This window comes from Oryctolagus cuniculus, chromosome 13, assembly GCF_964237555.1.
Source record: "Oryctolagus cuniculus chromosome 13, mOryCun1.1, whole genome shotgun sequence".
Classification (NCBI taxonomy): Eukaryota; Metazoa; Chordata; class Mammalia; order Lagomorpha; family Leporidae; genus Oryctolagus; species Oryctolagus cuniculus.
In genome coordinates this window covers 1,462,682-1,484,384 of record NC_091444.1, presented here as the reverse complement: position 1 = coordinate 1,484,384, position 21,703 = coordinate 1,462,682, and the positions used below count along the sequence as shown (strand labels likewise).

Sequence of the window (21,703 nt, the reverse complement as noted above, 5' to 3'; positions counted from 1 at the left end):
GCGGTGGGAGGGCCTGGCCCCCTGCTCTGTCCCCGTCCCCGCCCCCGCCCGGCTGCTGGAGCATGTCCCTGCGGCCCTCCCGGGAGTTACTCCAGAGGTGAGAGGCTGTGCCCCGCGGGACCTGCGCCTAGACCCAGCTCCACGTGGTGCCCAGCCACTGCCCTCACGTGGTTCTCACGGCAGCCACAACTTCCTGTCTTCCTAGCACGAACCCGAAAGCCTGGTGCTTGGTCCCACACGTGGGCTGTGCTGGCGCGTCCCGCGGGTCCCGCTCCGCAATCCGCTCACTCACCTTCAGGCTTTCCATGAGGACAGCAGAGGAGTCCTCCACGGAGGGGCCGTGGCCCGCCCAGGTGCTGGCGGGCGTGCCCGCCTGACGCCAGCTGCTCTCAGAGGATGGCGCTGCCGAGAGGTAATCGATGCCAAACCCACCCATGGCTGCCGGAGGAGAGGGAGGAGGAGTCAGCGAGGCGCTGCCATGGGGCGGGGCTGGGGCGCCAGCACCGTGCGCGACGGCGGCGTCTAGACCTCACCTGGCTTGTCCGTTTTCCACCGGTCTCCAGTCCTCCTGTCCCTGTTATCTGGAGTCCCAATGGGTCCAAAATTGGAGAAGGGGACGGAGTTATGGTTGTGTGTTGGAGGAGAGCTGGGCAGGCTGCTCGGGTTGGAGGAATGAGGAGACTGGCTGGCTGGTGTCGAGTGATCTAGTGAGTGACAGCAACACAGGGCACTGAACCAGCGAGGCTTCCCAGCACCCCGATCCCCCCACGCCTGACGAAGCCCTCCCGGCCAGAGCTCTGGAAGAATGACCAGCAGGGTCCCAGGAGGGACTCTTCCACATGCACCCTGGTCGTTCTGTACGTAATCCTTGCCTCAAAAAGCAACAGAGAACAGAGCACTCGTTACTCTGGCCTGTCGATAAGGACGCCATTAGTCTTCTCCGTCAGAAACAGCTTCCTAACCTTAAGAATCACTATTAAATCAGACTACTTCCACAACTGAGATTCAAACCCCCTTTAAAACGTACAACTTTCAGTGCAAGGAATGAACCCCCACGACCAAGGCCACCAGGGCACAGCCCCCCAGCCTGCGCCCTCCTCTCACCCGTGGCCGCCGGCCGGGCCCCTGTGCCAGGAGTCAGCTGGCCGCCTCCGCTCGCGACCACAGACTCCACCAAGTCCAGCGCTGACGCGCACAGGGAAGGCAGGCCCGTCCCTTACGGAGGACTGAGTACCTGAACTGGCAGGAAGTGGCGGAGACCACGGGGTCCCTTCGAACAGGGAGTACAGTGACGTTTCCTGGGGGGCCAGGGCGGGGCTCAGCTCTGCTTTGGAGCCAGCCGCCAGGTTCTTCCCGTACACCTCGCTGAACACACTGCTGCTCGGGTGCCTGTCCTGGAAGACAGAGTCTGGTCACACCACCCCGGAGACCCAGGCGACGAGCCCTCACGCCTGCCGCTCTGCCCGGCCAGACACACTTGCAACAGCTTTTCTTGTCTCTTCCACACTATCTCCCCTCTGCCTTTTCTCCATGTAATAACCACTCGGCTTAGAAAGCGCGAATCATTTATCTGCTGAACAACACAGCCCAAAGGATTTCGACATCAATGAGACGTCAGAGGGTTCAAACTCGAGTGTACCAGTCACTCGCCTGCTGCAGAGACAGACAGGACAAACTCAAACTCCTGGCAGACATCCAACACAGAAGAGAAGGCGGAGCCACACAGGTGCCGCCCAGCCCTTCACCCACCTGACTGAGGGAGAAGCCGGTGAGAGACAGGAAGGAGGACGAGTGCGACATGAGCTCCGACGGCTTCTCCAACAAGGATTTCTTCAGTCCGGAAAGAAAGGCATTGTCGTCAGGCCTTGCATTTGCTCAGTATCCCGAGTGACCACACACGGACAAGGTGACCGCCAGCACGCTCGGCCCTGCCAGAGCGTACGAGGCGAGGCTGAGCGGCGGACGCACACTGGCTAACGCCGCGACACCAGGCCAGTGCCGGCTGCCGGGAGGGTGGGGGGCGGCAGGGCCGGGCCCCGGGGAGCAGCACCCCGAGGGTTCGCTAGGCAGGAACCTCAGGAGCCCCTTGTCAGCAGCTGCACTGTAAACCATCTCTGACGAAGAGGCTGAACTGTTCGGCACTGCCCCCCCCCCCCCCGAAGTGCTTCAAACCCTCAAACTGGTGACCGAGCAAGCCTCCCAAATCCACGCCCGCTGGCTCTGTAGCCCGCTCCCCACGCACTGCTGGCTGCAGTCCATACTGAACAGCTGCTCCGCTCCAACTCCCATTTATTAGGGGAAAAAGCTGACGTCTATCATTCACTGCCACCGAGTGGCTGGCGCTTTCCAGCACCAGCTCCAGGAAGGGGACAGCGCCCCAGCCTGGCCAGCGGCAGGACTGCGCGCAGCTCTCAGGTCTTTCACGCTGCTACGGGGAGGGGCCTCCACCGCCGCTCATCTGGCAAACTCTCAGGAGCCCTCGAGTGCCAGGGCTGCCATCAAAGTGCAGTTTTTACTTCTCCTGACACTAAAATTAACATTTTAATCTTACAAGTGTTTTCTTGCCCCGTGTTTGTGGGAAAGAAACAGCAAAAACGTACAACGAAGAGGTCTCTGTTCACTCCGGGGCAGGGGCAGCACAGCACGTGCCCTCCTCCCTGCAGACCCGAGGGGCGTGTTCCGGCACCCTCCTCCGCTCCGGGAGTGCATTTCTGTCCCCCCCACCCCCCGCCCTCTTCTGCAGCTGCAGTGTTTACAAACACAAGGCATCTGTCTTCAGCTACTCTGCTATGAGCCCAACTCGGAATTCACATCAGGACTCCTCCGTTCAGCTCGCCTACTTAATGACGTCAGTCAAAGAATCTAGAACAAATTCCTTTTCATGTTTTGAAAACAACTGAGGAAAAAAAAACCCTCAGTGTCCCTAAGCAAGACAAAGCACATCTGAGAGGCTGGCCCAGGAGGCCCCGCGAGGCCGTCACTGCCAGCAGCTCCCCGGGCCCGCACACCCCCCGTGGGGGCTTCTGGGCCCCAGGGAGCCGAGCTGTGATGCTCTGACGGGGAACTACAGAGTCCGACACGGGCAGCCACCTCCTTCCCAGGAGTCACGCCTTCTACTGCATACCGGGGAATCACCTATCAACTGTGCTACACAACTCCAGAAAGCAGCGGGGGTTAGGGCAGGAAGCAGAATTAAGTCGAATACATACAAAGAGGCTCCGTCCGGGGAGAGAGGCGAGAGGCCCCAGAAGGGCTGGGCAAAGGTCGGGAGGGTTGGAAAAGATGAGCTCCTCCTCGTCCTCTAGGGCAGCCAGGCTCTGTAACAGGTCCGGGGGGAGCAGAGGGGAGCCCTTGGGGTCCTAGTGGCAGAGAGGACCACGTGAGACCGGGGGGCTGCAGGGGGCTGCAGGGGGCGGCACGACGAGGGAGGTGGACAAGGCAACCACGGGCAAGGGAGGGGAGTGAGCGACCGGCAGTCGGGTGCTACAAGAGGGCGGAGCTCCAGAATGCAGGTGCAGGCAAGACAACGAAGCAGCGAGACCCCGACAGGGCAGACCCCGAGACACAAGGGAGCTAAAGACAGAGAAACGGATCCGCTGCACAACTACCAGCAGACGCCCGGTTCCCGGGAATAAGAAGGGCGAGGAGAGGGAACTGCACTAAGACGCCGGCTTTGTTCCTTTCGGAAACCAACTAAATCCTCAGTGAACCGTTTTCAGACTTAGGTGAGTCAGCCCGACTCGGAGGAGCCGCGCACCCTCCAGGCTGGCGAGAGCTTTCTCCAGACTCCTCGCCAGCCCAGGCGAGCTCCCGGCAGCTGGAGGGGGCCTCCTGCACTGCTCAGGACGACCCTGCGCCCGAGCAGTCACGGATGGCCGATCTGTGTGACACTAGCGGACCCATCTTCAGGTGCCTGGGGAGGGACAGAAAGGACACACACCTCGAACGGCATCCTGGGCACGGGATCCTGCTCTGGACGGAAGACTCCGGGTGGCCGCTTGCCCCTGCGGTCCACGTTTGCTGGCTGTGGCATGACGGCGCGGCTGTCTGCCACGCTGTAGGCGGAGTCCCAGTAGAGCTCCGGGACTTTGACTTCTGAGGGGCTGTGGTTATATGGCTCCAGGGGGAAAGGCTTCATTTTTTTCTCGAGAGGCGGCTGCTGCATCACTGGAGGTTGCAATGACGGCTCAAAGAGCTTCACGGGGTCTTGGGTCTGAAGGTAGCAGGGCTGTTTCACGGGCAGGATTTTCCCTAAAGGGCCTTGCACCTGAGGGGGATTCCACAGCTGTTTGGAGGCATCTGCCTGTTGATACTGAAAAACAGAGACGGACGTAAGAAGGCATCATCACCTAGAACCAGCACACAGCAATCTCAGGATGAACCCAGGGTCTGACGCCAGGGCCACAGCTCGTCAGACGCTCCAGCCGCCTGGCTCTTCAGCACAGAGCCCAGGGCAGACACCACACTGCACTCCCTCTCGTGGTAACAGCTGCGTGTGAGACAGTCCCCCTCTGCTTCAAGTGCTGCGGGTGACAGCAACTGAAATCGGTGCCACATCCGTCTCGGCCCGTTTGCCTGCTGCGGTCATTCCCAGAATGCTGACCACCGGTGGCAAAGGCTGGCAGTGGGGGTCGAGCACACTGCCCACTGGTGAAAACAAGGGACCCTGCAATGTTCCCACAGGGTGCAGACCGCTCCTGGGTGCCCACGGTCACTGCTCGTCCAGGCAGGGCCCCACTCACCTGCTGGAATCCCGAGTGGGGAGGCGAGCTCTTCCCCAGGGCCGGCCCGGCCTTTGTGGGGGACTGCTGCGGCGGAGCTGGGGCTGGAACCTGCACCTGGCTTGTGGGCTGTGCTGCTGGCTGAGCTGGTAGAGACGCAAGGGGCTGCTGGCAAGGCGGCTGTGCCTGCTGAGGTCCCTGGCTCACTGGCCCTGGTCCCGAGGGCCGCTGCTGGCTGTAAGGAATGTGGGACTGTTTCCCAGCTTGCACCTGGCTTCCTGCTGGAGCGTGAGCTGCAGACTGCAGAAAGGTTCCTGGGACAGAAACACCAGCTGGGAAGGTGTAACCTGAGCCCACAGAGAATGCCACAGGAGGGGGGATAACGTATGTTGGGGGCGGGAACCCTTCAAAATAGAAGAACACGGCGTTAGTTCTAGAACAACACAAAAAGGCAACACACACACACACACAGTTATCCTGGGAAAGGGCAGGGCTTCTAACAGTTCTAAGGTAACAGATCGGCCACTCTGTCCCCCTCAGCGATCCCCTTCTATCTCCGGAAGCAGTCAGTGTGTTCTGAGTGTCCTGTCGGGTCCTGAGTGACAGCAACTCCCCACCTAACGAGCTAAGCACCGGGGGAGCCAGCCCCTCTCCTCTCTAATGTCCCGGCTGACTGATGGCACACATGGCGTGCACGTCGCGTGTGAAGGCAGAGCACTCCTGCACCGAGTCACCACAGAACACCTCTTTACCTGGCCGGCTGGGGAGGGGGGGGAAGGCTCCAGGGTGGTGAATGGGGATGAACTGGGAGGTGCTGGCTTGGCTCGGGGTCTGCGTGACAGGGGTCTTCCTGGCTTCAGACACGGGGGTCTTTCTCAGCTCTGTCTGGGATTTCGCCTGTGAGCAAGAGCAGCAAAGTCATCTATAAACGCCTGAGGCGAGAACATGTCACCAAGCACGTCTCTTCCCAAGAAAGCGCTCTAACACTTCACGATTCACAAAGCTCACAGTGGAGAAATTCAAATCTACCAGGTCAAAAACAGAAAAATTAAGGAAGATAAGGGTTTAGTTTAGTAACACAATTCTGTTTACACACGATGGCAAGAACACTAAGTGTGGCCAGGACCTCACAGCCCACTGTTTCACGACGGGACACCTGATGCCAGCAGGCCACAGACGGCCCGGGACAGCGCGCTTGCTGTTCAGAGGCCCAGGGCTCTGCACACTCTGAGTCACGAGCCAGCACACGCCAACTGAGCATGAGCAACGACGCGCAGCCTCGAGTGAGGAACTCGGCAGCCCGCTGACTTCCTCTGGGTGGCCCCCTGAACCCTGCTGCTGAGAACAGAGGCCAACTTCAGCAGGAAGCAGCAGGCCCCAGACCCCGCCACGGACCTGCCCGGTGCTGAAACAGCGAGGGCGCGGGCCGGGGACAGCCCACTGGAGAAGAGACTTCCTCAGGGTTCCTCCAACCACCTGCAGGCAGACGGAGTGGGAGGAGGGGCTGAGAAGCGGAGCTCATTCCCAGTCCGGACCGCAGTTAGAGAGCAAGCGACGGGCAGGCAACGCCGCCACCTTCATCCGTGTCCCGTGGCTTTCTAGCCGACTTCCTGTGCTCTTCCTTTCCCTACTGCCTCAGCCTCCTCTCAGTTTCCGCTATACTCTTCTCTCCCTACTGTTAACCTTAAAACTCCACTACTAGGGCCGGCGCTGCGGCACAGCACGTAAAGCTGCCACCTGCAGTGCTGACATCCCATGTGGGCACCAGCCCAAGTCCCAGCTGCTCCGCTTCCTTCCAGCTCTCTGCTACGACCTGGGAAAGCAGCAGAAGATGGCCCAAGCGCTTGCGCCCTTGTAGCTGTGTGGGAGACCCAGAAGAAGCTCCTGGCTTCAGATCGGCACAGCTCTGGCCGTTGCGGCCATCTGAGGCATGAACCAGAGGATGGAAGACTCTCTCTGACTCTCTGTGTCACTCTGCCTTTCAAATAAATTAATTAATTAAAAAGAAAAAACCTGAATTATTATTTTCTTCTCCTTAAAAAAAAAAAAAAAACCTGTTAGGGAAACGCAGTAAGGCGTTGTTTGTAAGCAGCCTTCACACACACATGTGCCAGCATGTGTTCACAACCACGTGGCCATCCGAGCATGGCGTCAACAGAGCCAGCATGAGCAAAGCTCCTGATCCCGCCAGGGTGAACTCACCTGTACCTCTTAGGAAAGTAACACGCAAGGTCACAGATGACTGGGCGTGTGCACCGCCTCCTAGTGGAGACCAGGCTGTGAGCCAGGATGACAGCACAGTGATAAACCGCCCTGGCTGGGGCAGGAACCGACGTCAGGACAAAGTGCTCGGCGGGGAGAACCCGCTTCAGCCTGATGCACTCTCGGTTCTGGATCTGTCAGTGACCCACATCTCCGCTGTACCACTGCTGACACCCAAGGAAGCACCCTCTGCAGGCGGTCAGCTCAGGCCACGCTGGCTGGACAGACCAACAGACGCGCCCTCAGGTGGAGACGGGCGGTCCTTCACTCCCGAGGCTGCAGGAGCAACAGGAAAGCCCCGCCTCGCCGGAGCCGTCCTCTACCTGCCTCACCGTCCAGCCGGGAGCTGCTGGGCCCCACTGCCCCCGTCGCCGCAGTGTCCCCAAGGGGCAGGGCTCGCTGCCCGCGGCCCTCCTCTGTGCCTTCACTCTCGGCTGCGGCTCCTCTGCTACGGCCCCTGCTCACCTCTTTGGGAGGGAAACTTCTGCCTGGGTCTCTGGTCACTTCTCGTGGCTTCGCGCTCTCTTTGAAGGTGACCGCTGGTTTCTCTCCCGCGTCACCACGGCCTGTAGACAGCATTGATTTCAGCCCTGGGCTCCCGTCGGCAGCCAACGCCTCTACCACGGACGTGTCTTGCACAATGAGGTTCTCTTTGGCTTCACTGGGATCCTCCAGTATTAACTCTGGGATTTCTGTGATAAACAACAATTTCCCTACCTCATTTTCACACTGAATCAGCCTAAAAAAGGAAAAACAAATCCATATATTAAGAATGTAATAAAAAACAGAAACAAAGAACTGTGTATGGAGCCCACAATCTGCTACAGTCCTAGCCCTGGAAACTATGGCGGCGCCACCGCCACCGCGCAGAGCGACTCCAGCAGCGTGAAGCAGTCCTGTGGAGCCCCGCGCATGCTCCCTGGCACTGATCCCCCGGCTGCTGCGTGCTCCCTGGCATGGCTCCCTTGATCAGACGTGTTTCCAGCACGGGCACCTCATCCAGGCCCTTGATGTGTCCTGGGAGCCACGTACCACACCTGTGTTCTAGGTGATGCGTCCACCCAAAGCCTGTGTGTTTACAGTGTAACGGGAACCTGCACACCAAATCCCACAGCGCCTGTCTGAGAGTCACAGAACTGGAAGCCTGGCAACGGCCACGTTCTGTCTACAACACCCTCTGCCACGTCGGTCACTGCCTGGTCTGTCCCGACAGAAACGGAGCCCACACCCTCACCTTCTTGGGAAGACCCCACGGCTGCAGTTACACTGCAGCCGGATCCACAGAGCTTGTTGTGGACTGGCCAGCACAAGGCTCTGCAACGCACGAGAAGTGCACACCCCAGGATCCGAGTGAACAGCGGGGCTCACGAATGGCCCAAGAGCAGCATGCAGAAGGGGCCCCGGCGAGGTGGGCCTGGAGGGAGGTCTGAGGCCTCTGGGGGCTGCCCTCAGGAGAGGCTTGGTTATTTAAGCCAAGTTCCAGCTGCGATTCTCTCTTCCTGCCTCCTGGCTCACCGTGGGACTGCTCCTGCACATCCACCTGGCCTTGGCCAGTCTCCATCAAACTACAGGGCCAGGTGATCCTGAGCTGTGAAGCTCCCAAAAGGAGCTCCTTCCCAAGAGGGAAAATGCCAAAGCAGGGAAAGCTGCCTCCTGCGAAGCCGCTCACAGAACCGGAGCAGCAGCCCCGGGGAACCGGGGAGACACGACAGCTCCTCTGTGACAGGCGGCTCAGCGGGGAGACTTCAGAGCAGAAGGTGCCTCAACAGCTCATGGAGAAACGGAATTTAAAAATTTAGACACTGAAAACGTCTAAAATCCATGCGCTGTTTTCTCATGACTGACATTTTCCATAAAATTTTCAAAGACCACTCGTATGCGTGGATTTCACAAACAATTTTTTGCACCAAAATAAGCTTACCTTTAAAAATCCGTTTTCTGGGGCCAGTGCTGTGGAGCAGCGGGTTAGGCCATGGCCTGCAGTGCCGGCATCCCGTTTGGGTGCCGGTTCAAGTCGCGGCAGCTCCGTTTCAGATCCAGCTCTCTGCTTCCGCCTGGCCTAGCCCCAGCTGCTGCGGCCATTTGGGGAATGAACCAGCGGATGCTTTCTGTCTGTCCTCTCTATAACTCTAACTTTCAAATAAGTAAATAAATCTTAAAAGTTTTTCTGAACTTTTTTTTTAAGTTTCATTTTATTTGGAAGGCAGAGAAAAAAAGAGACAGAGATTAGAGAGCAAGATCTCCCAACCACTGATTTACTCCCCGAATGCTTGCCAACAGGAAGGGCTAGGCCAGGCCAAAGCCAGGGGCCCGGACTCGATCGGGTCTTCTGTGCTGGTGGCAGGGACCCACGCATTTGAGTCACTTGCTACCTTGCAGGGTACATATTAGCAAGAAGCTAGAACTGAGAACACAGCTGAGAGCTGATCCCAAGCACTTTCTAAAGATTTATTTAGCCACAGTGACAGGAAGAGAGAAAGAGACAGAACCTCCATCCTTGGGTAACCCCTCAAACGACCTCAACAGCCAGGGCTGGGCCAAGCGGAAACCAAGAGCCTTGACTCCATGTGGATGGCAGGGGCCCAGGGGCCTGAGCTGTCATCCACTGCCCTCCCAGGCTCACTGGCAGGGAGCTGGATCAGCAGCAGTGCAGCTGGGACTCGAGCCAGCACTCTGACATGGCACACTTGCGGCTAAGTGCTGGCCCAGCCCACCATGCCACTGCTGAGCTCCGCCAGGCACTCTGGATGCGAGATGTGGCCCCAAGTGGCACCTTCACTGCTGTGCTAGGTGCCCACCCCTTCATACACTCAGGACCACCAGTCTGCCAGCATTCCGAATGAAGAGTTGACGGCCGACAGCACTTACACAGGGAGAGGGGTGTGTGTGAGCCACCAGGTGGCTGAAGCGCGCCAGACAGAAGCCCACGGACGCACCTGGGCTGATTGTCGGCAATCCACTTGCCTATGGAGATCAAGCGCTGCTGCCGTACCCGCTGCTGCTGCCCCTCTTTGTCTCCGGTGAGACCCTGGTGGCCTTTGGAGAAATCCAAGTTCCTGAAATCCCAATCAGAAAATTATTGTCCAGGCAATCCAAGGTTATACAATTAAACACAATGGCTTCGGGTATTGGCTACCTTGAAATAATTAATTTTATGCGTCTGACCCAAAAACTTCATGGAAAAACATGAACTGCAAAGTCCAGCTTCATTTTGGTAAAAAATTTTTATTTACAATACATGGAATGAGGAGTTCAAATAAGTCAAACTTTTACTAGGAGAGATTCTCCTACCATTCCAAGCAGTAAGTTTACTGTGCTTGCCTCCTAAGTAATGTGCATGAAACATGCACAGTAATACTAAGGGTCCTGGGGGCGGGGGGGGGGGGGGGGGGTCTAACAGTTATCAGTCCAGCCACTTTAAAGAGGCCCATTCCAGATCAGAAAAAAATGTATCAACTATAAAAACTCAATGTGAAGAAAGAATTTTTCAAATTTCTCCAAGTTAAATTAAAAAAATAAATAAATAAAGGTTTCAGAGTTGCCAGCCAGGCTGCTGCTCTCTGACGCCCGCCGAGCCCCAGCGGCAGCGGGAGCAAGGAACAAGGTCTTTACAGCACGGCACAAAGCAGGCTGCCAGCAGGTCCACACTGGGGAAGCAGCCAGGAAGCCACAGGAGGGTGTCCTCTGCTGGAGGGGTGAGGAAACCTCATCATTACAGGCCACTTTCTACTTACTGTCAAACAGCCACCCTCAATCTTCAGTTCTGTGTTTGTGCCTGGACCCTGCCACCCACACGGGAGACCCAGATGGAGTTCCAGGCTCCTGGCTTCAGCCTGGCTCAGTCCCGGTACACTGCAGTACACTGCAGTCAGCACCGTAGATGGGAGCTCGCTTGCTCTCTCTCACAGCCTTTCCAATAAGCAAGTCTTTAAAATGTGTATGTACTATAAATCAAGGAAGGTGTAGGGCTGGATTCCAGGGACAGAGAACTCTACAAAGGGAGGGCTGTCTACACTCCGGGTGGACAGCGCCAGAAGCCTGTGTACCTGGCAAGAGGTTACTTCGGAGAGGCATTTTGGACACAGAATCACACAGATTTGATGCAAAAGGCTAACAGAAGTAAGAGCTTTTCAGAATTCTAGCTAGGTCACTTAGGTGAATAATGCCAGAAGCACAAGTGAGAAGTGCACAAAGAATGTTTTTTGCTGAGCAAATAGAGTGCAGGTTCGGTCTGGCTGACCGTAAAGTTCCAAAGGCACAAGGGAGATCTGACGGTCTTGGTCCCAACTCTAAGATCAGTCAGACCTGAAAGTTGGGAACTTACTACCCCAAAGATGGAAGCGCCGGACAGCGAGTGGACCAACCCCAGTGGGAAGGAAGGGCAAGGAGAGATCCCTGGGGAGGAGCTGTACCGAGGGCACACGGGACAGGAGAGCGTGAGCAGGACAGCACGAGGCAGCATCACCCAGCTTGGGACAGGGCTTTGCGAAGAAAGGGCAGGAGGGGACCGAGGACACGGGACACCGACTGCCGACACGAGGAACATCAAGGGCGCCTTGGGCCTGGCTCAGCCTTGAGAGGTGTCCCAGGTGGCATCCAGTGAGACAACTACCACTGAGCAGAAGCAGTTTTCTTTTTCATTCCTTTTCTGTGTATTTTAAAAGCATTCAGCATTAAAATGGAAGGCAAGGCACACACAAATCCATCTGCTGTTATGCAAATGAGACACATACACTCACCTGAAAGAAGGTCTCAAGGCCAAAAATCCTTGAAGCTCAAACTCCTCTGGAAGTGGAGTAGCTAAACAGGGTGGAAGCAGAACTGTGAACACGTTCGGCAGAGCCCTTCTCACTCCACAGGAAACCCAAGGGCGCAGCACGCTCAGCCTAGCTTTCTCCGCTCTGCACAAGAACCCTAGTGCAGACAGCTCGCCTACCCAAACCTGGCAGGCTACCTGGGCGTCCCGGCACTCGCCCGCCTCCCAGCGCCAGGAAGCTGGGGACGATGCTTTTTAACCAGCAGTCTCACAAGCCCACAGCCGCAGACCCGGTGATCCAGCACCCACACCCTGGAGTGCTGTGGGATCCTCGAGCAAGGACGCCGCCAGCGCTCTGAGCAGGAAGCAGCTTTACTCCCGCCAGCACTGGCTCAGTGCACTCCGTCCCGAACACTGAGCCTGCACGAGGCCGGGCACCGGTTCCAATGGGGCCTTCTATGCTACCTGGCGGCTACAAGGGTCGCTCCGAGGTTGCATGTGCACAGGCAGTACTGATGACGTTAACTGGTCTCTCTCATAGATCTAGTCTGTCCCCCCATGTGAGTGAGACCACGCATCCACTGGCCGACTCTGAAGCCTGGTGCTGATCAGCAGCTGTGGGAACTGCCCCTGCGCCGCCACGGAGCCTGCAGGAAGTGCACGACGCTCAAGCTGCGAGTCCCACTGCGGCCACGGGAGCAGCGGGCTCCAAGGCCAGAACCAGGGAGCAGCCGCCGCGGCTTGTTAAGGGAGCGCTATGCACGATCAGGAAGCTTCTAAAGCAACGGAAGGTGGCAGGTCAGAATTCGGCACGTTCAGAGGATGGAGTGTATACAAGGCCAGTAAAAACCACGCTTTCAAATGCTGAATGAAAATCAAATGCTGACATCATGCTGAATCTACAAAAAGCAGATGCGAAGCCGTATGTGACACTAATCATCTCGTATGTGTCTGCAAGCAAAGAACATGTCTGAAGAAGATGCACAGCGAACAGCGCCATGGACCCTGCGTGCTCTCCATGTCATTCATATTCACTCCTTTTTTAAAAAAAAGTAGCAATGGAGGGGAAGGGAAGAAACTGGGAGGATTTTCAGGAATTGCACTCGCTAGATTCCTACTGCGATGTAGCCCAACAGAGGGAAGGCTGCCAAGAGAACACTGTCTCTAACCCACTGACCATATATAAAGTCACTCCTGACACGCCGCGTTTCAGGTCAAACACTGGGCTTGCATCCAGCACCAGGGACGGGGAGCAGTCAACAGCGGGGCGGCGGCCCTTACCATTAGTGCTGGAGAGGTCCTCCTCCTGGGGGTGGAAACTATTTAGAAGAGAAATCAGCCAGGGCCAAATGCTGCAAATGAAAGAAACACTTCAGACTCCATTTTTACATGAGAAACAAGAACACCAACAAGCCAAGAAATGATATCTAGAGGCCTCACCTTTACGCATTTCCACCACTTCCACATTTGAAAGGCTGTGTAATTCCCTAAAACCTATCTTCAGGGTGTCTAGATGAAGCAACACTTCAGAAAAGTCACAACTTTCCATGCCACTACTGCACATCACTTTCCAAACTTAACAAAAGGTGAAAATAATTTGTTAGTTCTAAGCACGGAAACTTCTGTTTACTGAGAAAGTGTCCATGATTTTACAGAGGTTCACACGCACGTGCACGCACACCCCCACTGTGGAACCTCCTGCCAGCCTCTAATGTGTGCCTGGGAAAGGTTACACCACTGTACAGCATCCTTTTCTCTCAGCTCTGCTCCTTTTCAAACTCCTGTCTGTGAACATTTACACTGAAACAGAACACACACGCTGCACTATCAGAACACACACGCTGGACTACCAGAACACACGCTGCACTATCAGAACACACACGCTGCACTATCAAATATACACGCTGGACTACCAGAACACGCTGACTACCAGAACACACACTCTGTACCATCAAATATACATGCTGCACTATCAGAACACACACACTGGACTATCAGAACACACACTCTGTACCATCAAATATACACGCTGGACTACCTGAACACACACGCTGGACTATCAGAACACACGCTGGACTATCAAATATACACACTGGACTACCAGAACACACACTCTGTACCATCAAATATACACACTGGACTATCAGAACACACACTCTGTACCATCAAATATACATGCTGGACTATCAGAACACACGCTGGACTATCAGAACACACGGTGGACTACCAGAACACACACGCTGGACTACCAGAACACACACGCTGTACTATCAGAACACACACTCTGTACCATCAAATATACACGCTGTACTACCAGAACACACATGCTGGACTACCTGAACACACGCTGGACTATCAGAACACACGCTGGACTACCAGAACACACACACTGGACTACCAGAACACACACTGGACTACCAGGTAAATGGAGAGCTTTCATGTGTCCCCATGAAGTCCATAGTTCTGAGAACTATCAGAATTACTTTGAGTACAGATTACAGAAAAGATGAGAGTCAGAACAACTTTCAATCTTCTACGCCTAAAATAAATGTAATTGAAACTGTCTGTCACTGAAAGGCAACATGCAACAGTTGATATATAGGAAATAATGGGAGAAATGAGACTTCCCTTCTACTCCTGGACACACACTGTGAGCACACTGTGCCGGATAAGACAGACATGATTCCACTGCACGTTCATCTTGAGTGTGAACGCTGCACCTGGAGACAGGAGCGAGCAGCAGGAGGCACCAGTCCTAAGACCCTGCCTCACTGAGAGTGGAGATGAACAGACGCACGGCACAGACGCTTCCTGCAGTCTGCAGGGAGCAGGCAGAAAGCAGTCTTCCACTGTTCCGTGCTGCTTTTGAAGACAGATTTCACGTGTCTGAGTACCGAACACGCAGCGCACACGAGCACCCAGGAGAGCGGGACACACTTACTACTGCCTCTCGTCCACCACCGCCTCCTGGAAGACACGGGGTCTGAGCCGCAGCCAGTCCATGGAGACCTTGACCGCAGGAAGCGGGAAGGCGCTGCTGGGCTCCTCCTGAGACTCAGCCTGGAGAGGACACTTGCACAGGACGCCGAGGAAAGACACTTCAAAGAAGAACGTCGGGAAAGCGTGTGAGACTGAACGTGTGCCAGCGTTGCGAGCCTCTGAGCACCCACCCATCCCAGTGTTTCCTGCTAAAACGGCACTTTCTGTTTCAGGCTAACGTGTTCTATGGTTGGGGAGGGGGTGTCAGCTGACAGAGGGCAGAACCTGGGGTTCGAGTGACCTGATTCACTAAACGCACAGGTCTACTTTATCTGTCACTGTGCTTTGCCACATTGACAAAAAAGCTCAATATTATGCTTTTTCAAAGATAGCAACCTTTGTCGAAGTTAAATGATTTAACACTCACTAAAGAGGGCCAGCAACTGAGTCCAACACAGCTGCTCGTCTGGGCTGTAGCTGTGCTGCTCTGTTTCGCTGCTGAAGTCACGGAGGTGGTGCAGCTGGAACAGGTTAATGACGGTGACGTGCACCAACTGCTGCGAGTTGAACGCCTTCTGGAACAGCAGCCTCTGTGAAAGGAAGCAGAACAGGAGCGTGTGGGGCCCAAGGACTGCGCCCACAGGTACACCTAGAACCCCCAGGAACAGCATTCCAGACGCGGCAACGGTTCCACTTGCAGCCTCAAGTTTAGGGTCAGATGCTCCCCAAGCTGACGACTCTGCCAGGAAGGGAGTCCACCTCCACCGCTGACCATTCCCAAACACCACAGAATTGTCAGAACTGTTTTTGTGATGAACTTTTATCCCCTAAAAAATTATTTTTTAATATGTCCTGAGAAAAAAAGTTTTGGGGCTCCAGCCGTAAGTTTATATGTCTTAATCCATTCTAACTGGTTTAGATCCACACATATTAAAATATTACACTGAGATCAATGCTTGGAAAATATGCATGTTAGTGAAAAATTTTCAAACAAAAGGGCTAAAAAATACCCTTTTGAACTCTTGCTACACAAAGCATAACTTGCAAGATTCATTATAAAATTTAGTCTTTCAAAGACTACTGACTTGTAAAGAAAGAGCACACACAGGCTAACTGCACTAGAGCCAACATCAGGGCACTTTCCAGGAGCTTCCAGAGTGATGCCCACGACGCCCTCCCACGATCCTCGCCAACTCTCCTCACGTAACGACTAGACACTCCGTGACCTGCTCACCCTGAGGCGCTGGGCTGATGGCCTCAACTTAATTCTACTCGGACACGTCCATCACTTCAGATTACTCTCAAGGACAGCGCAGCATAAACGCCAGTCCCGCCAGCCTGCCAGCTGCGAGCGTGTGCGCCCCGGCGGCCTCCACGCTCCCCGGGGTGAGTGCCAGCTCCTCACGCCCGTGTCAGTTACCAAGCACTTTCCTTTCTTTTCCTCAAACTTCCCCAAACCTTATTTCTTCTCCAGAATTCTCCCACAGCACTTCTCCTTTGACCTCTGCATCCAGCCTTCTAAATCAGCTGGTCACTCACACCTTTGACCTCTGCATCCAGCCTTCTAAATCAGCTGGCCACTCACACCTTTGACCTCTGCGTCCAGCCTTCTAAATCAGCTGGCCACTCACACCTTTGACCTCTGCGTCCAGCCTTCTAAATCAGCTGGCCACTCACACCTTTGACCTCTGCGTCCAGCCTTCTAAATCAGCTGGCCACTCACACCTTTGACCTCTGCATCCAGCCTTCTAAATCAGCTGGCCACTCACACCTTTGACCTCTGCATCCAGCCTTCTAAATCAGCTGGCCACTCACACCTTTGACCTCTGCATCCAGCCTTCTAAATCAGCTGGCCACTCACACCTTTGACCTCTGCATCCAGCCTTCTAAATCAGCTGGCCACTCACACCTTTGACCTCTGCATCCAGCCTTCTAAATCAGCTGGCCACTCACACCTTTGACCTCTGCATCCAACCTTCTAAATAAGCTGGTCACTCACATAAACTGAGAAGATGAATCTGCATTTTCAAGGGGAACCGTTCCCAGTGTCCGTGGTGCGGGAGCCCTGCGTCTGCTGGGAGAGGTGGTGTCCCGCAGAGCACCAGGCCTGAACTCCCAGAAGCACTCACACGTCCGCACCCAGCCAACAGATGACAGCGCACACTCAGGAAGGCACAGACGCTCCACCTCCGACAGCCCGGGAAGTACCTGGGACACAGCAGGGACTCGGTAAACCCACATCTGTGGGAATCCATGTAAAATTATTCAGTTGTGATTTCATGAAGTGCAGATGGCATCAGAGCAAGCAGGGGTTCCCCAGGGAATAAAACCAGGTGAGCCGTGACCTGTTCTTGCCAGCTGGCTGCTCAAGACTACACAGAACTGAAGCCCCGAGAAACAGCACCCACACGACAGAAAAGGCTGCTCCTCGCCAGTCCTACACCTCAGGCCTCAAGCTCAGCAGACCTCGGTCTGGCAAGTATTTCTGCTGCAGACGGACAGCTAAGACACATGGGTGTGGACCTGTGGGAGACATTATTATCTATCTACAGGTGTTGCAGAAATGCGAACGCTTCACTCCAATAATCTGTTCCTTGTGTTTTAATGCTGGGTGAAATTTCAAATAGATCTTCCTCCTACCAAGTTTAACTTCTGAGTGCTGGAACCATACTACAACATGTAACTCAGCAACTGCCCACCTACAGCCACCAAAAATGCTTCAGACGGAATCAAATGCAAAAGCCCAAGTTCCGGACGGCACTAATGTACCCGTGAAGCGCTCAGTTAGGAAATGCAGTTTTCCAAGACCCAGAGCCACAGCAAACCCCAGAGACCACCTGGCCCAGCGCCCTCAGTAGGACGATCTCTAAACCAAGACAGACAGCTACAAAGAGGAGAATCCACACTCTCCCTCTACAACCGCTCACAGATCTTGACTTCAGGAAACACAGAAATATTCTTCTTTCAAAACAATCCTTCACACGTCTCCATTATTACGAAACTAATTACAGCGGTTTGTAACTCCCAGTCTGACCAGGGAGGGCACTGCGACACTGGAGGTGGAGGCCCAGTGTGTGGCAGGGCAGTCAGGATCCGGGATCTGCCGAAGGTTGCTGGCTCTAACCTGGCCCAGCCCCAGCTGTGGCATCTGGGCAGTGAATAAGCAGATGGAGGCTCTCTTTCAAATGAATGAATAGAACTTTGAAAATAAAAGACAGAGGCTGGCACTGTGGTGCAGGTTAATCCTCTGCCTGTAGTGTCGCTGCTCCTCTTCCCATCCAGCTCTCTGCTGTGGCCTGGGAAAGCAGTGGAGGATGGCCCAAGTGCTTGGGCTCCTGCACCCGCGTGGGAGACCTGGAAGAAGCTCCTGGCTTTGGATCAGCCCAGTTCCAGCCGTTGCAGCCTTGTAGGGAGTGACCAGAGAATGGAAGACTTTTCTTTTTTGTCTCTCCCTCTCCCTCCTGTAACTCTACCTCTCAAATAAATAAACAGAATCTTTTTAAACAAACAAACAAACAGTGGAACTCTTCAAATGATGTATCATGGGCTAAGCTTTTTTAATTTCTAGTTACTATTTATGGGGTACCAGGTGATACTTTATTGGGCACAATGTAGTGTTTGAGAAGTGAAATACAGGCTTTTACAGGCTGCTAGGAGACACAGAAGAGAATCAGGTGGCTCTAAATTAGGTAACTTATTTTAAAATGAACTTTATAAAACCTTAAATTGTAAATACATAAGACAAATCCTATTACACTTTTTCTAGTACCACCTCTTGCACACAGAATCAACTAAACACTGACTATCTATACACACGGTGCCACACTGCCTGCATCCGTCTCACCCACCAAGCTCCACGTGTCTCGGAGTTGAGGACTCTCACAATGCTGACACAGAAACTGCCCGGCCCCCGCGTGTGGACACGCAGAAACAAACAAGAAACGCAGTGTTTCTGAGACTGTCTTGTTTCCTGTTGATCACAGTGCCTTAAACTGCAACTGATACACAGTCGAACCTATCTGCTGAATGAGCGGATACAAAGGTGGCAGGCACCCTGGACTCTCCCATCGTTTATGCACGACGCCACATCTAAGCTGCTCACTTCTTTCTGTATTAATGAAAGACCCCTTTTATACATACCTACAAAACCAGAACAAAGATCACTTATCTCCTCACACCAATCTGTGAAACACACTTAGTTTTTACCAGGAGTTAAGAAATGACATAAAAACTGGGAGCCAGGTTCCTCCAACTCTTACACGTTCTGATTTAGACAAGACAAAAATCCCCCACTTTCAGAATCTAACCTTAAACTGTTCTTCCAACTTCTCTCGAAGAGGGCCCAACTTTTCCAGGCTCTTACTCAGGTACACGTGCCCGTGGAACTTAATGAAGGCCTTGATGAAGTCAGAAACACCCCACTTGGTTTTCACCTCATCCCGGCTGAAATGGAAGGAAAACGTCCGTGAGTCGTGAGCAGCTGCACCGCGCTCTGAGCTCCTGACCCGAAGTGGGGAAGCGGGGGTGCTCCGCAGCCTGGGCTCCCCGCCCAGAGCAGGCCGGACACGGACCGTCGTGGCCGTGACGGCCTGTACGCCTCAGAGCGACAAAGCCCTCTGGGAAGGAAGTCAGCCCCACCTCTCCAGGGCTTTAGAAAGTGCTTTCTGCAGGTTCGTGGAGGCGGCTGGGAAGGGGAACTTCACAGCAATGCTTCTGCAGTAGTAGAAGATGGTGGTCAGGTGGTCTCCTTTGGAGGAAGCCAGGATGGCCAACTGGTTGTAGGGCTGACCTGCAGGACAGAGCCAAGATCCACAGTGACCCAGGCAGCACAAACTCCTGCTCTCAGAACAGAAACCGTCAGTCTTCAACCTCTACATTAAAAACGGAGCACGCTCTGCACCTGAGATCCATCTCAGGCTCACGCGAGTGGGCACTCCCGTGACAGGACACGTGAGATCCACCTCAGGCTCACGCGAGCGGACACTCCCGTGACAGGACACCTGAGATCCACCTCAGGCTCACGCGAGCGGGCACTCCCGTGACAGGACACCTGAGATCCATCTCAGGCTCACGCGAGCGGACACTCCCGTGACAGGACACCTGAGATCCACCTCAGGCTCACGCGAGCGGGCACTCCCGTGACAGGACACCTGAGATCCACCTCAGGCTCACGCGAGCGGGCACTCCCGTGACAGGACACCTGAGATCCACCTCAGGCTCACGCGAGCGGACACTCCCGTGACAGGACACCTGAGATCCATCTCAGGCTCACGCGAGCGGGCACTCCCGTGACAGGACACCTGAGATCCATCTCAGGCTCACGCGAGCGGGCACTCCCGTGACAGGACACGTGAGATCCATCTCAGGCTCACGCGAGCGGACACTCCCGTGACAGGACACCACCACCACCACAGAGGCTCCACCAGCCCGGGCTGCTTCTCAGAGCAGTTCAGAGCCCTGCTTCCTGCTCAGGCACCAACAGCAACGGTTCCGGGAGCTGGTCCCTGCCTCCCTCGGGGAGACCTGGATGAAGTCCCTGCTGTGCGTTTTGGCGCAGCCCCGAAAGAAATGAACAGGTTAGACACACAAAAATATTTTGGGCTTTGAGGAGCAAAATGTGTCTATTCCCAGCCACGGGACGCTGCCACGGTGTGAGCGGTGCCGTAGACAAGACCGCCAGCCCCGCATTAGACTGCACTCTCGAGGATTCCCATGTGGCTCAACAAGAATGTCTCACACTCCCGAGCGTCTGCTGCAACGGCTATTCTGGGGCCATCAAAAGGCAAAAGAACAGATCATTTTTCTAGGAGGAAACGGTAATAGTAAAGAGACAGCTATTCTATAAGCAATTATAAGGAAGCCAGAGTTGTAGAAACCACGTCAGATCACATCAATTATTTGGATTGCTTTACTGAAAATAAAATGCATGTTTGTGAAAGAAAAAAAATTCATTTCAGGCTATAAGATGCAGTCAAAAGGGAAAATACGACATTTGATCCAAAACTCAACATCCACTGCTTCTGCATTCGCTGCGTGACTGCACAGAACAAAGTGTCTCGTCAACTCCCGGGCTCAGGCCCACTCACCATTGGAGGGGACGAGCTGAGCTGCGTGTCGATAGTAGGATTCTGCCTGGCTGGTCTGGTTTCTGTATCGAGCTGAGAAGGAAAGAAAACTCAGCTTAAGAAACAAACAAAAAACCCACCAGTAACACATGTCCGAAACAGCTGTGGTTTTACATTCTGAAGATAATAAATTCAAGGTAAGGTCATGAGACAGAAAACACTTTAAAACAAAGTAACTATAGGATTATGTATGAAGTGTCCACCTGGCCTGCCCTAGCTGGGACAGTCAGCACGTAACCAACGGCAAAGCTTACCGAGCCCCCACTTTCAGGTCCTCCAGGGTCAGGCATCACCAGCGCTCACTATGGACTATGCTGGTGACCTGGAGCCGGCCCACAAGAAGGGGTGAGACTTATATGGCACTTAAAAACAAAACAAAACAAAAAAACACTATACAATATGATCTGAAAATTTACGTATTTCTTCAATATTTTATAAGGTGATTTTGAAAAAAGCCTTCTACTTACTCCAATCCAAGTATGTGTGTATAAATTTCCTTAAAACAGAAGCAACCTCAAGCCCTGCCACTGCCTCTCCCAGAACTCACTGCTTCCTTTGATGCGATCCCCACCCTCCCTGGAGGCACTCACTCATGACATCAGGAAACCTACAACCTTCAAACTCTAAAGCAGCAATGTTCTCTAATCCTTGTGATTTAAGGACAAGCAAAACATAATCCTATAGTTAATTTGTTTTACAACTTTTTTAGGTCACCTTGAAGGAATGACAAGAATAAATAAGTTATATAACATTCCCACATGAAATACATATAATGGAAATACAAATTTAGCTTTAAAAAGGAAGCAAAATTATAATGCAGCTTCTAGCACCCTGGCAGGAAAGAAGGCGAGCTGGCTTTA

At 54.1% G+C, this 21,703-nt stretch overlaps 1 protein-coding gene across 5 annotated transcripts in view; it reads right to left on the bottom strand.

The window, feature by feature from the left end:
- The window catches only part of SMG7 (SMG7 nonsense mediated mRNA decay factor), a 77,087-nt gene that overhangs the window by 2,105 nt on the left and 53,279 nt on the right, over positions 1 to 21,703 (bottom strand). For 3 of the 5 annotated variants that reach the window (XM_051841429.2, XM_051841430.2, XM_051841431.2), the window contains 17 exons: positions 20,805 to 20,876; positions 19,357 to 19,507; positions 19,026 to 19,161; positions 15,146 to 15,308; positions 14,681 to 14,837; positions 13,021 to 13,091; positions 11,723 to 11,783; positions 9,920 to 10,039; positions 7,449 to 7,722; positions 5,474 to 5,618; positions 4,743 to 5,125; positions 3,941 to 4,312; positions 3,210 to 3,359; positions 1,750 to 1,830; positions 1,235 to 1,394; positions 534 to 704; positions 293 to 438 (listed from right to left, as the gene is read on the bottom strand). In XM_051841429.2, coding sequence (XP_051697389.1) covers positions 293 to 438; positions 534 to 704; positions 1,235 to 1,394; positions 1,750 to 1,830; positions 3,210 to 3,359; positions 3,941 to 4,312; positions 4,743 to 5,125; positions 5,474 to 5,618; positions 7,449 to 7,722; positions 9,920 to 10,039; positions 11,723 to 11,783; positions 13,021 to 13,091; positions 14,681 to 14,837; positions 15,146 to 15,308; positions 19,026 to 19,161; positions 19,357 to 19,507; positions 20,805 to 20,876 — 2,813 coding nt within the window. Of the gene's footprint in view, positions 1 to 292; positions 439 to 533; positions 705 to 1,234; positions 1,395 to 1,749; positions 1,929 to 3,209; positions 3,360 to 3,940; positions 4,313 to 4,742; positions 5,126 to 5,473; positions 5,619 to 7,448; positions 7,723 to 9,919; positions 10,040 to 11,722; positions 11,784 to 13,020; positions 13,092 to 14,680; positions 14,838 to 15,145; positions 15,309 to 19,025; positions 19,162 to 19,356; positions 19,508 to 20,804; positions 20,877 to 21,703 lie in introns of those variants that run through there. The other 2 variants (XM_017339710.3, XM_051841432.2) reach the window with 2 other exon arrangements.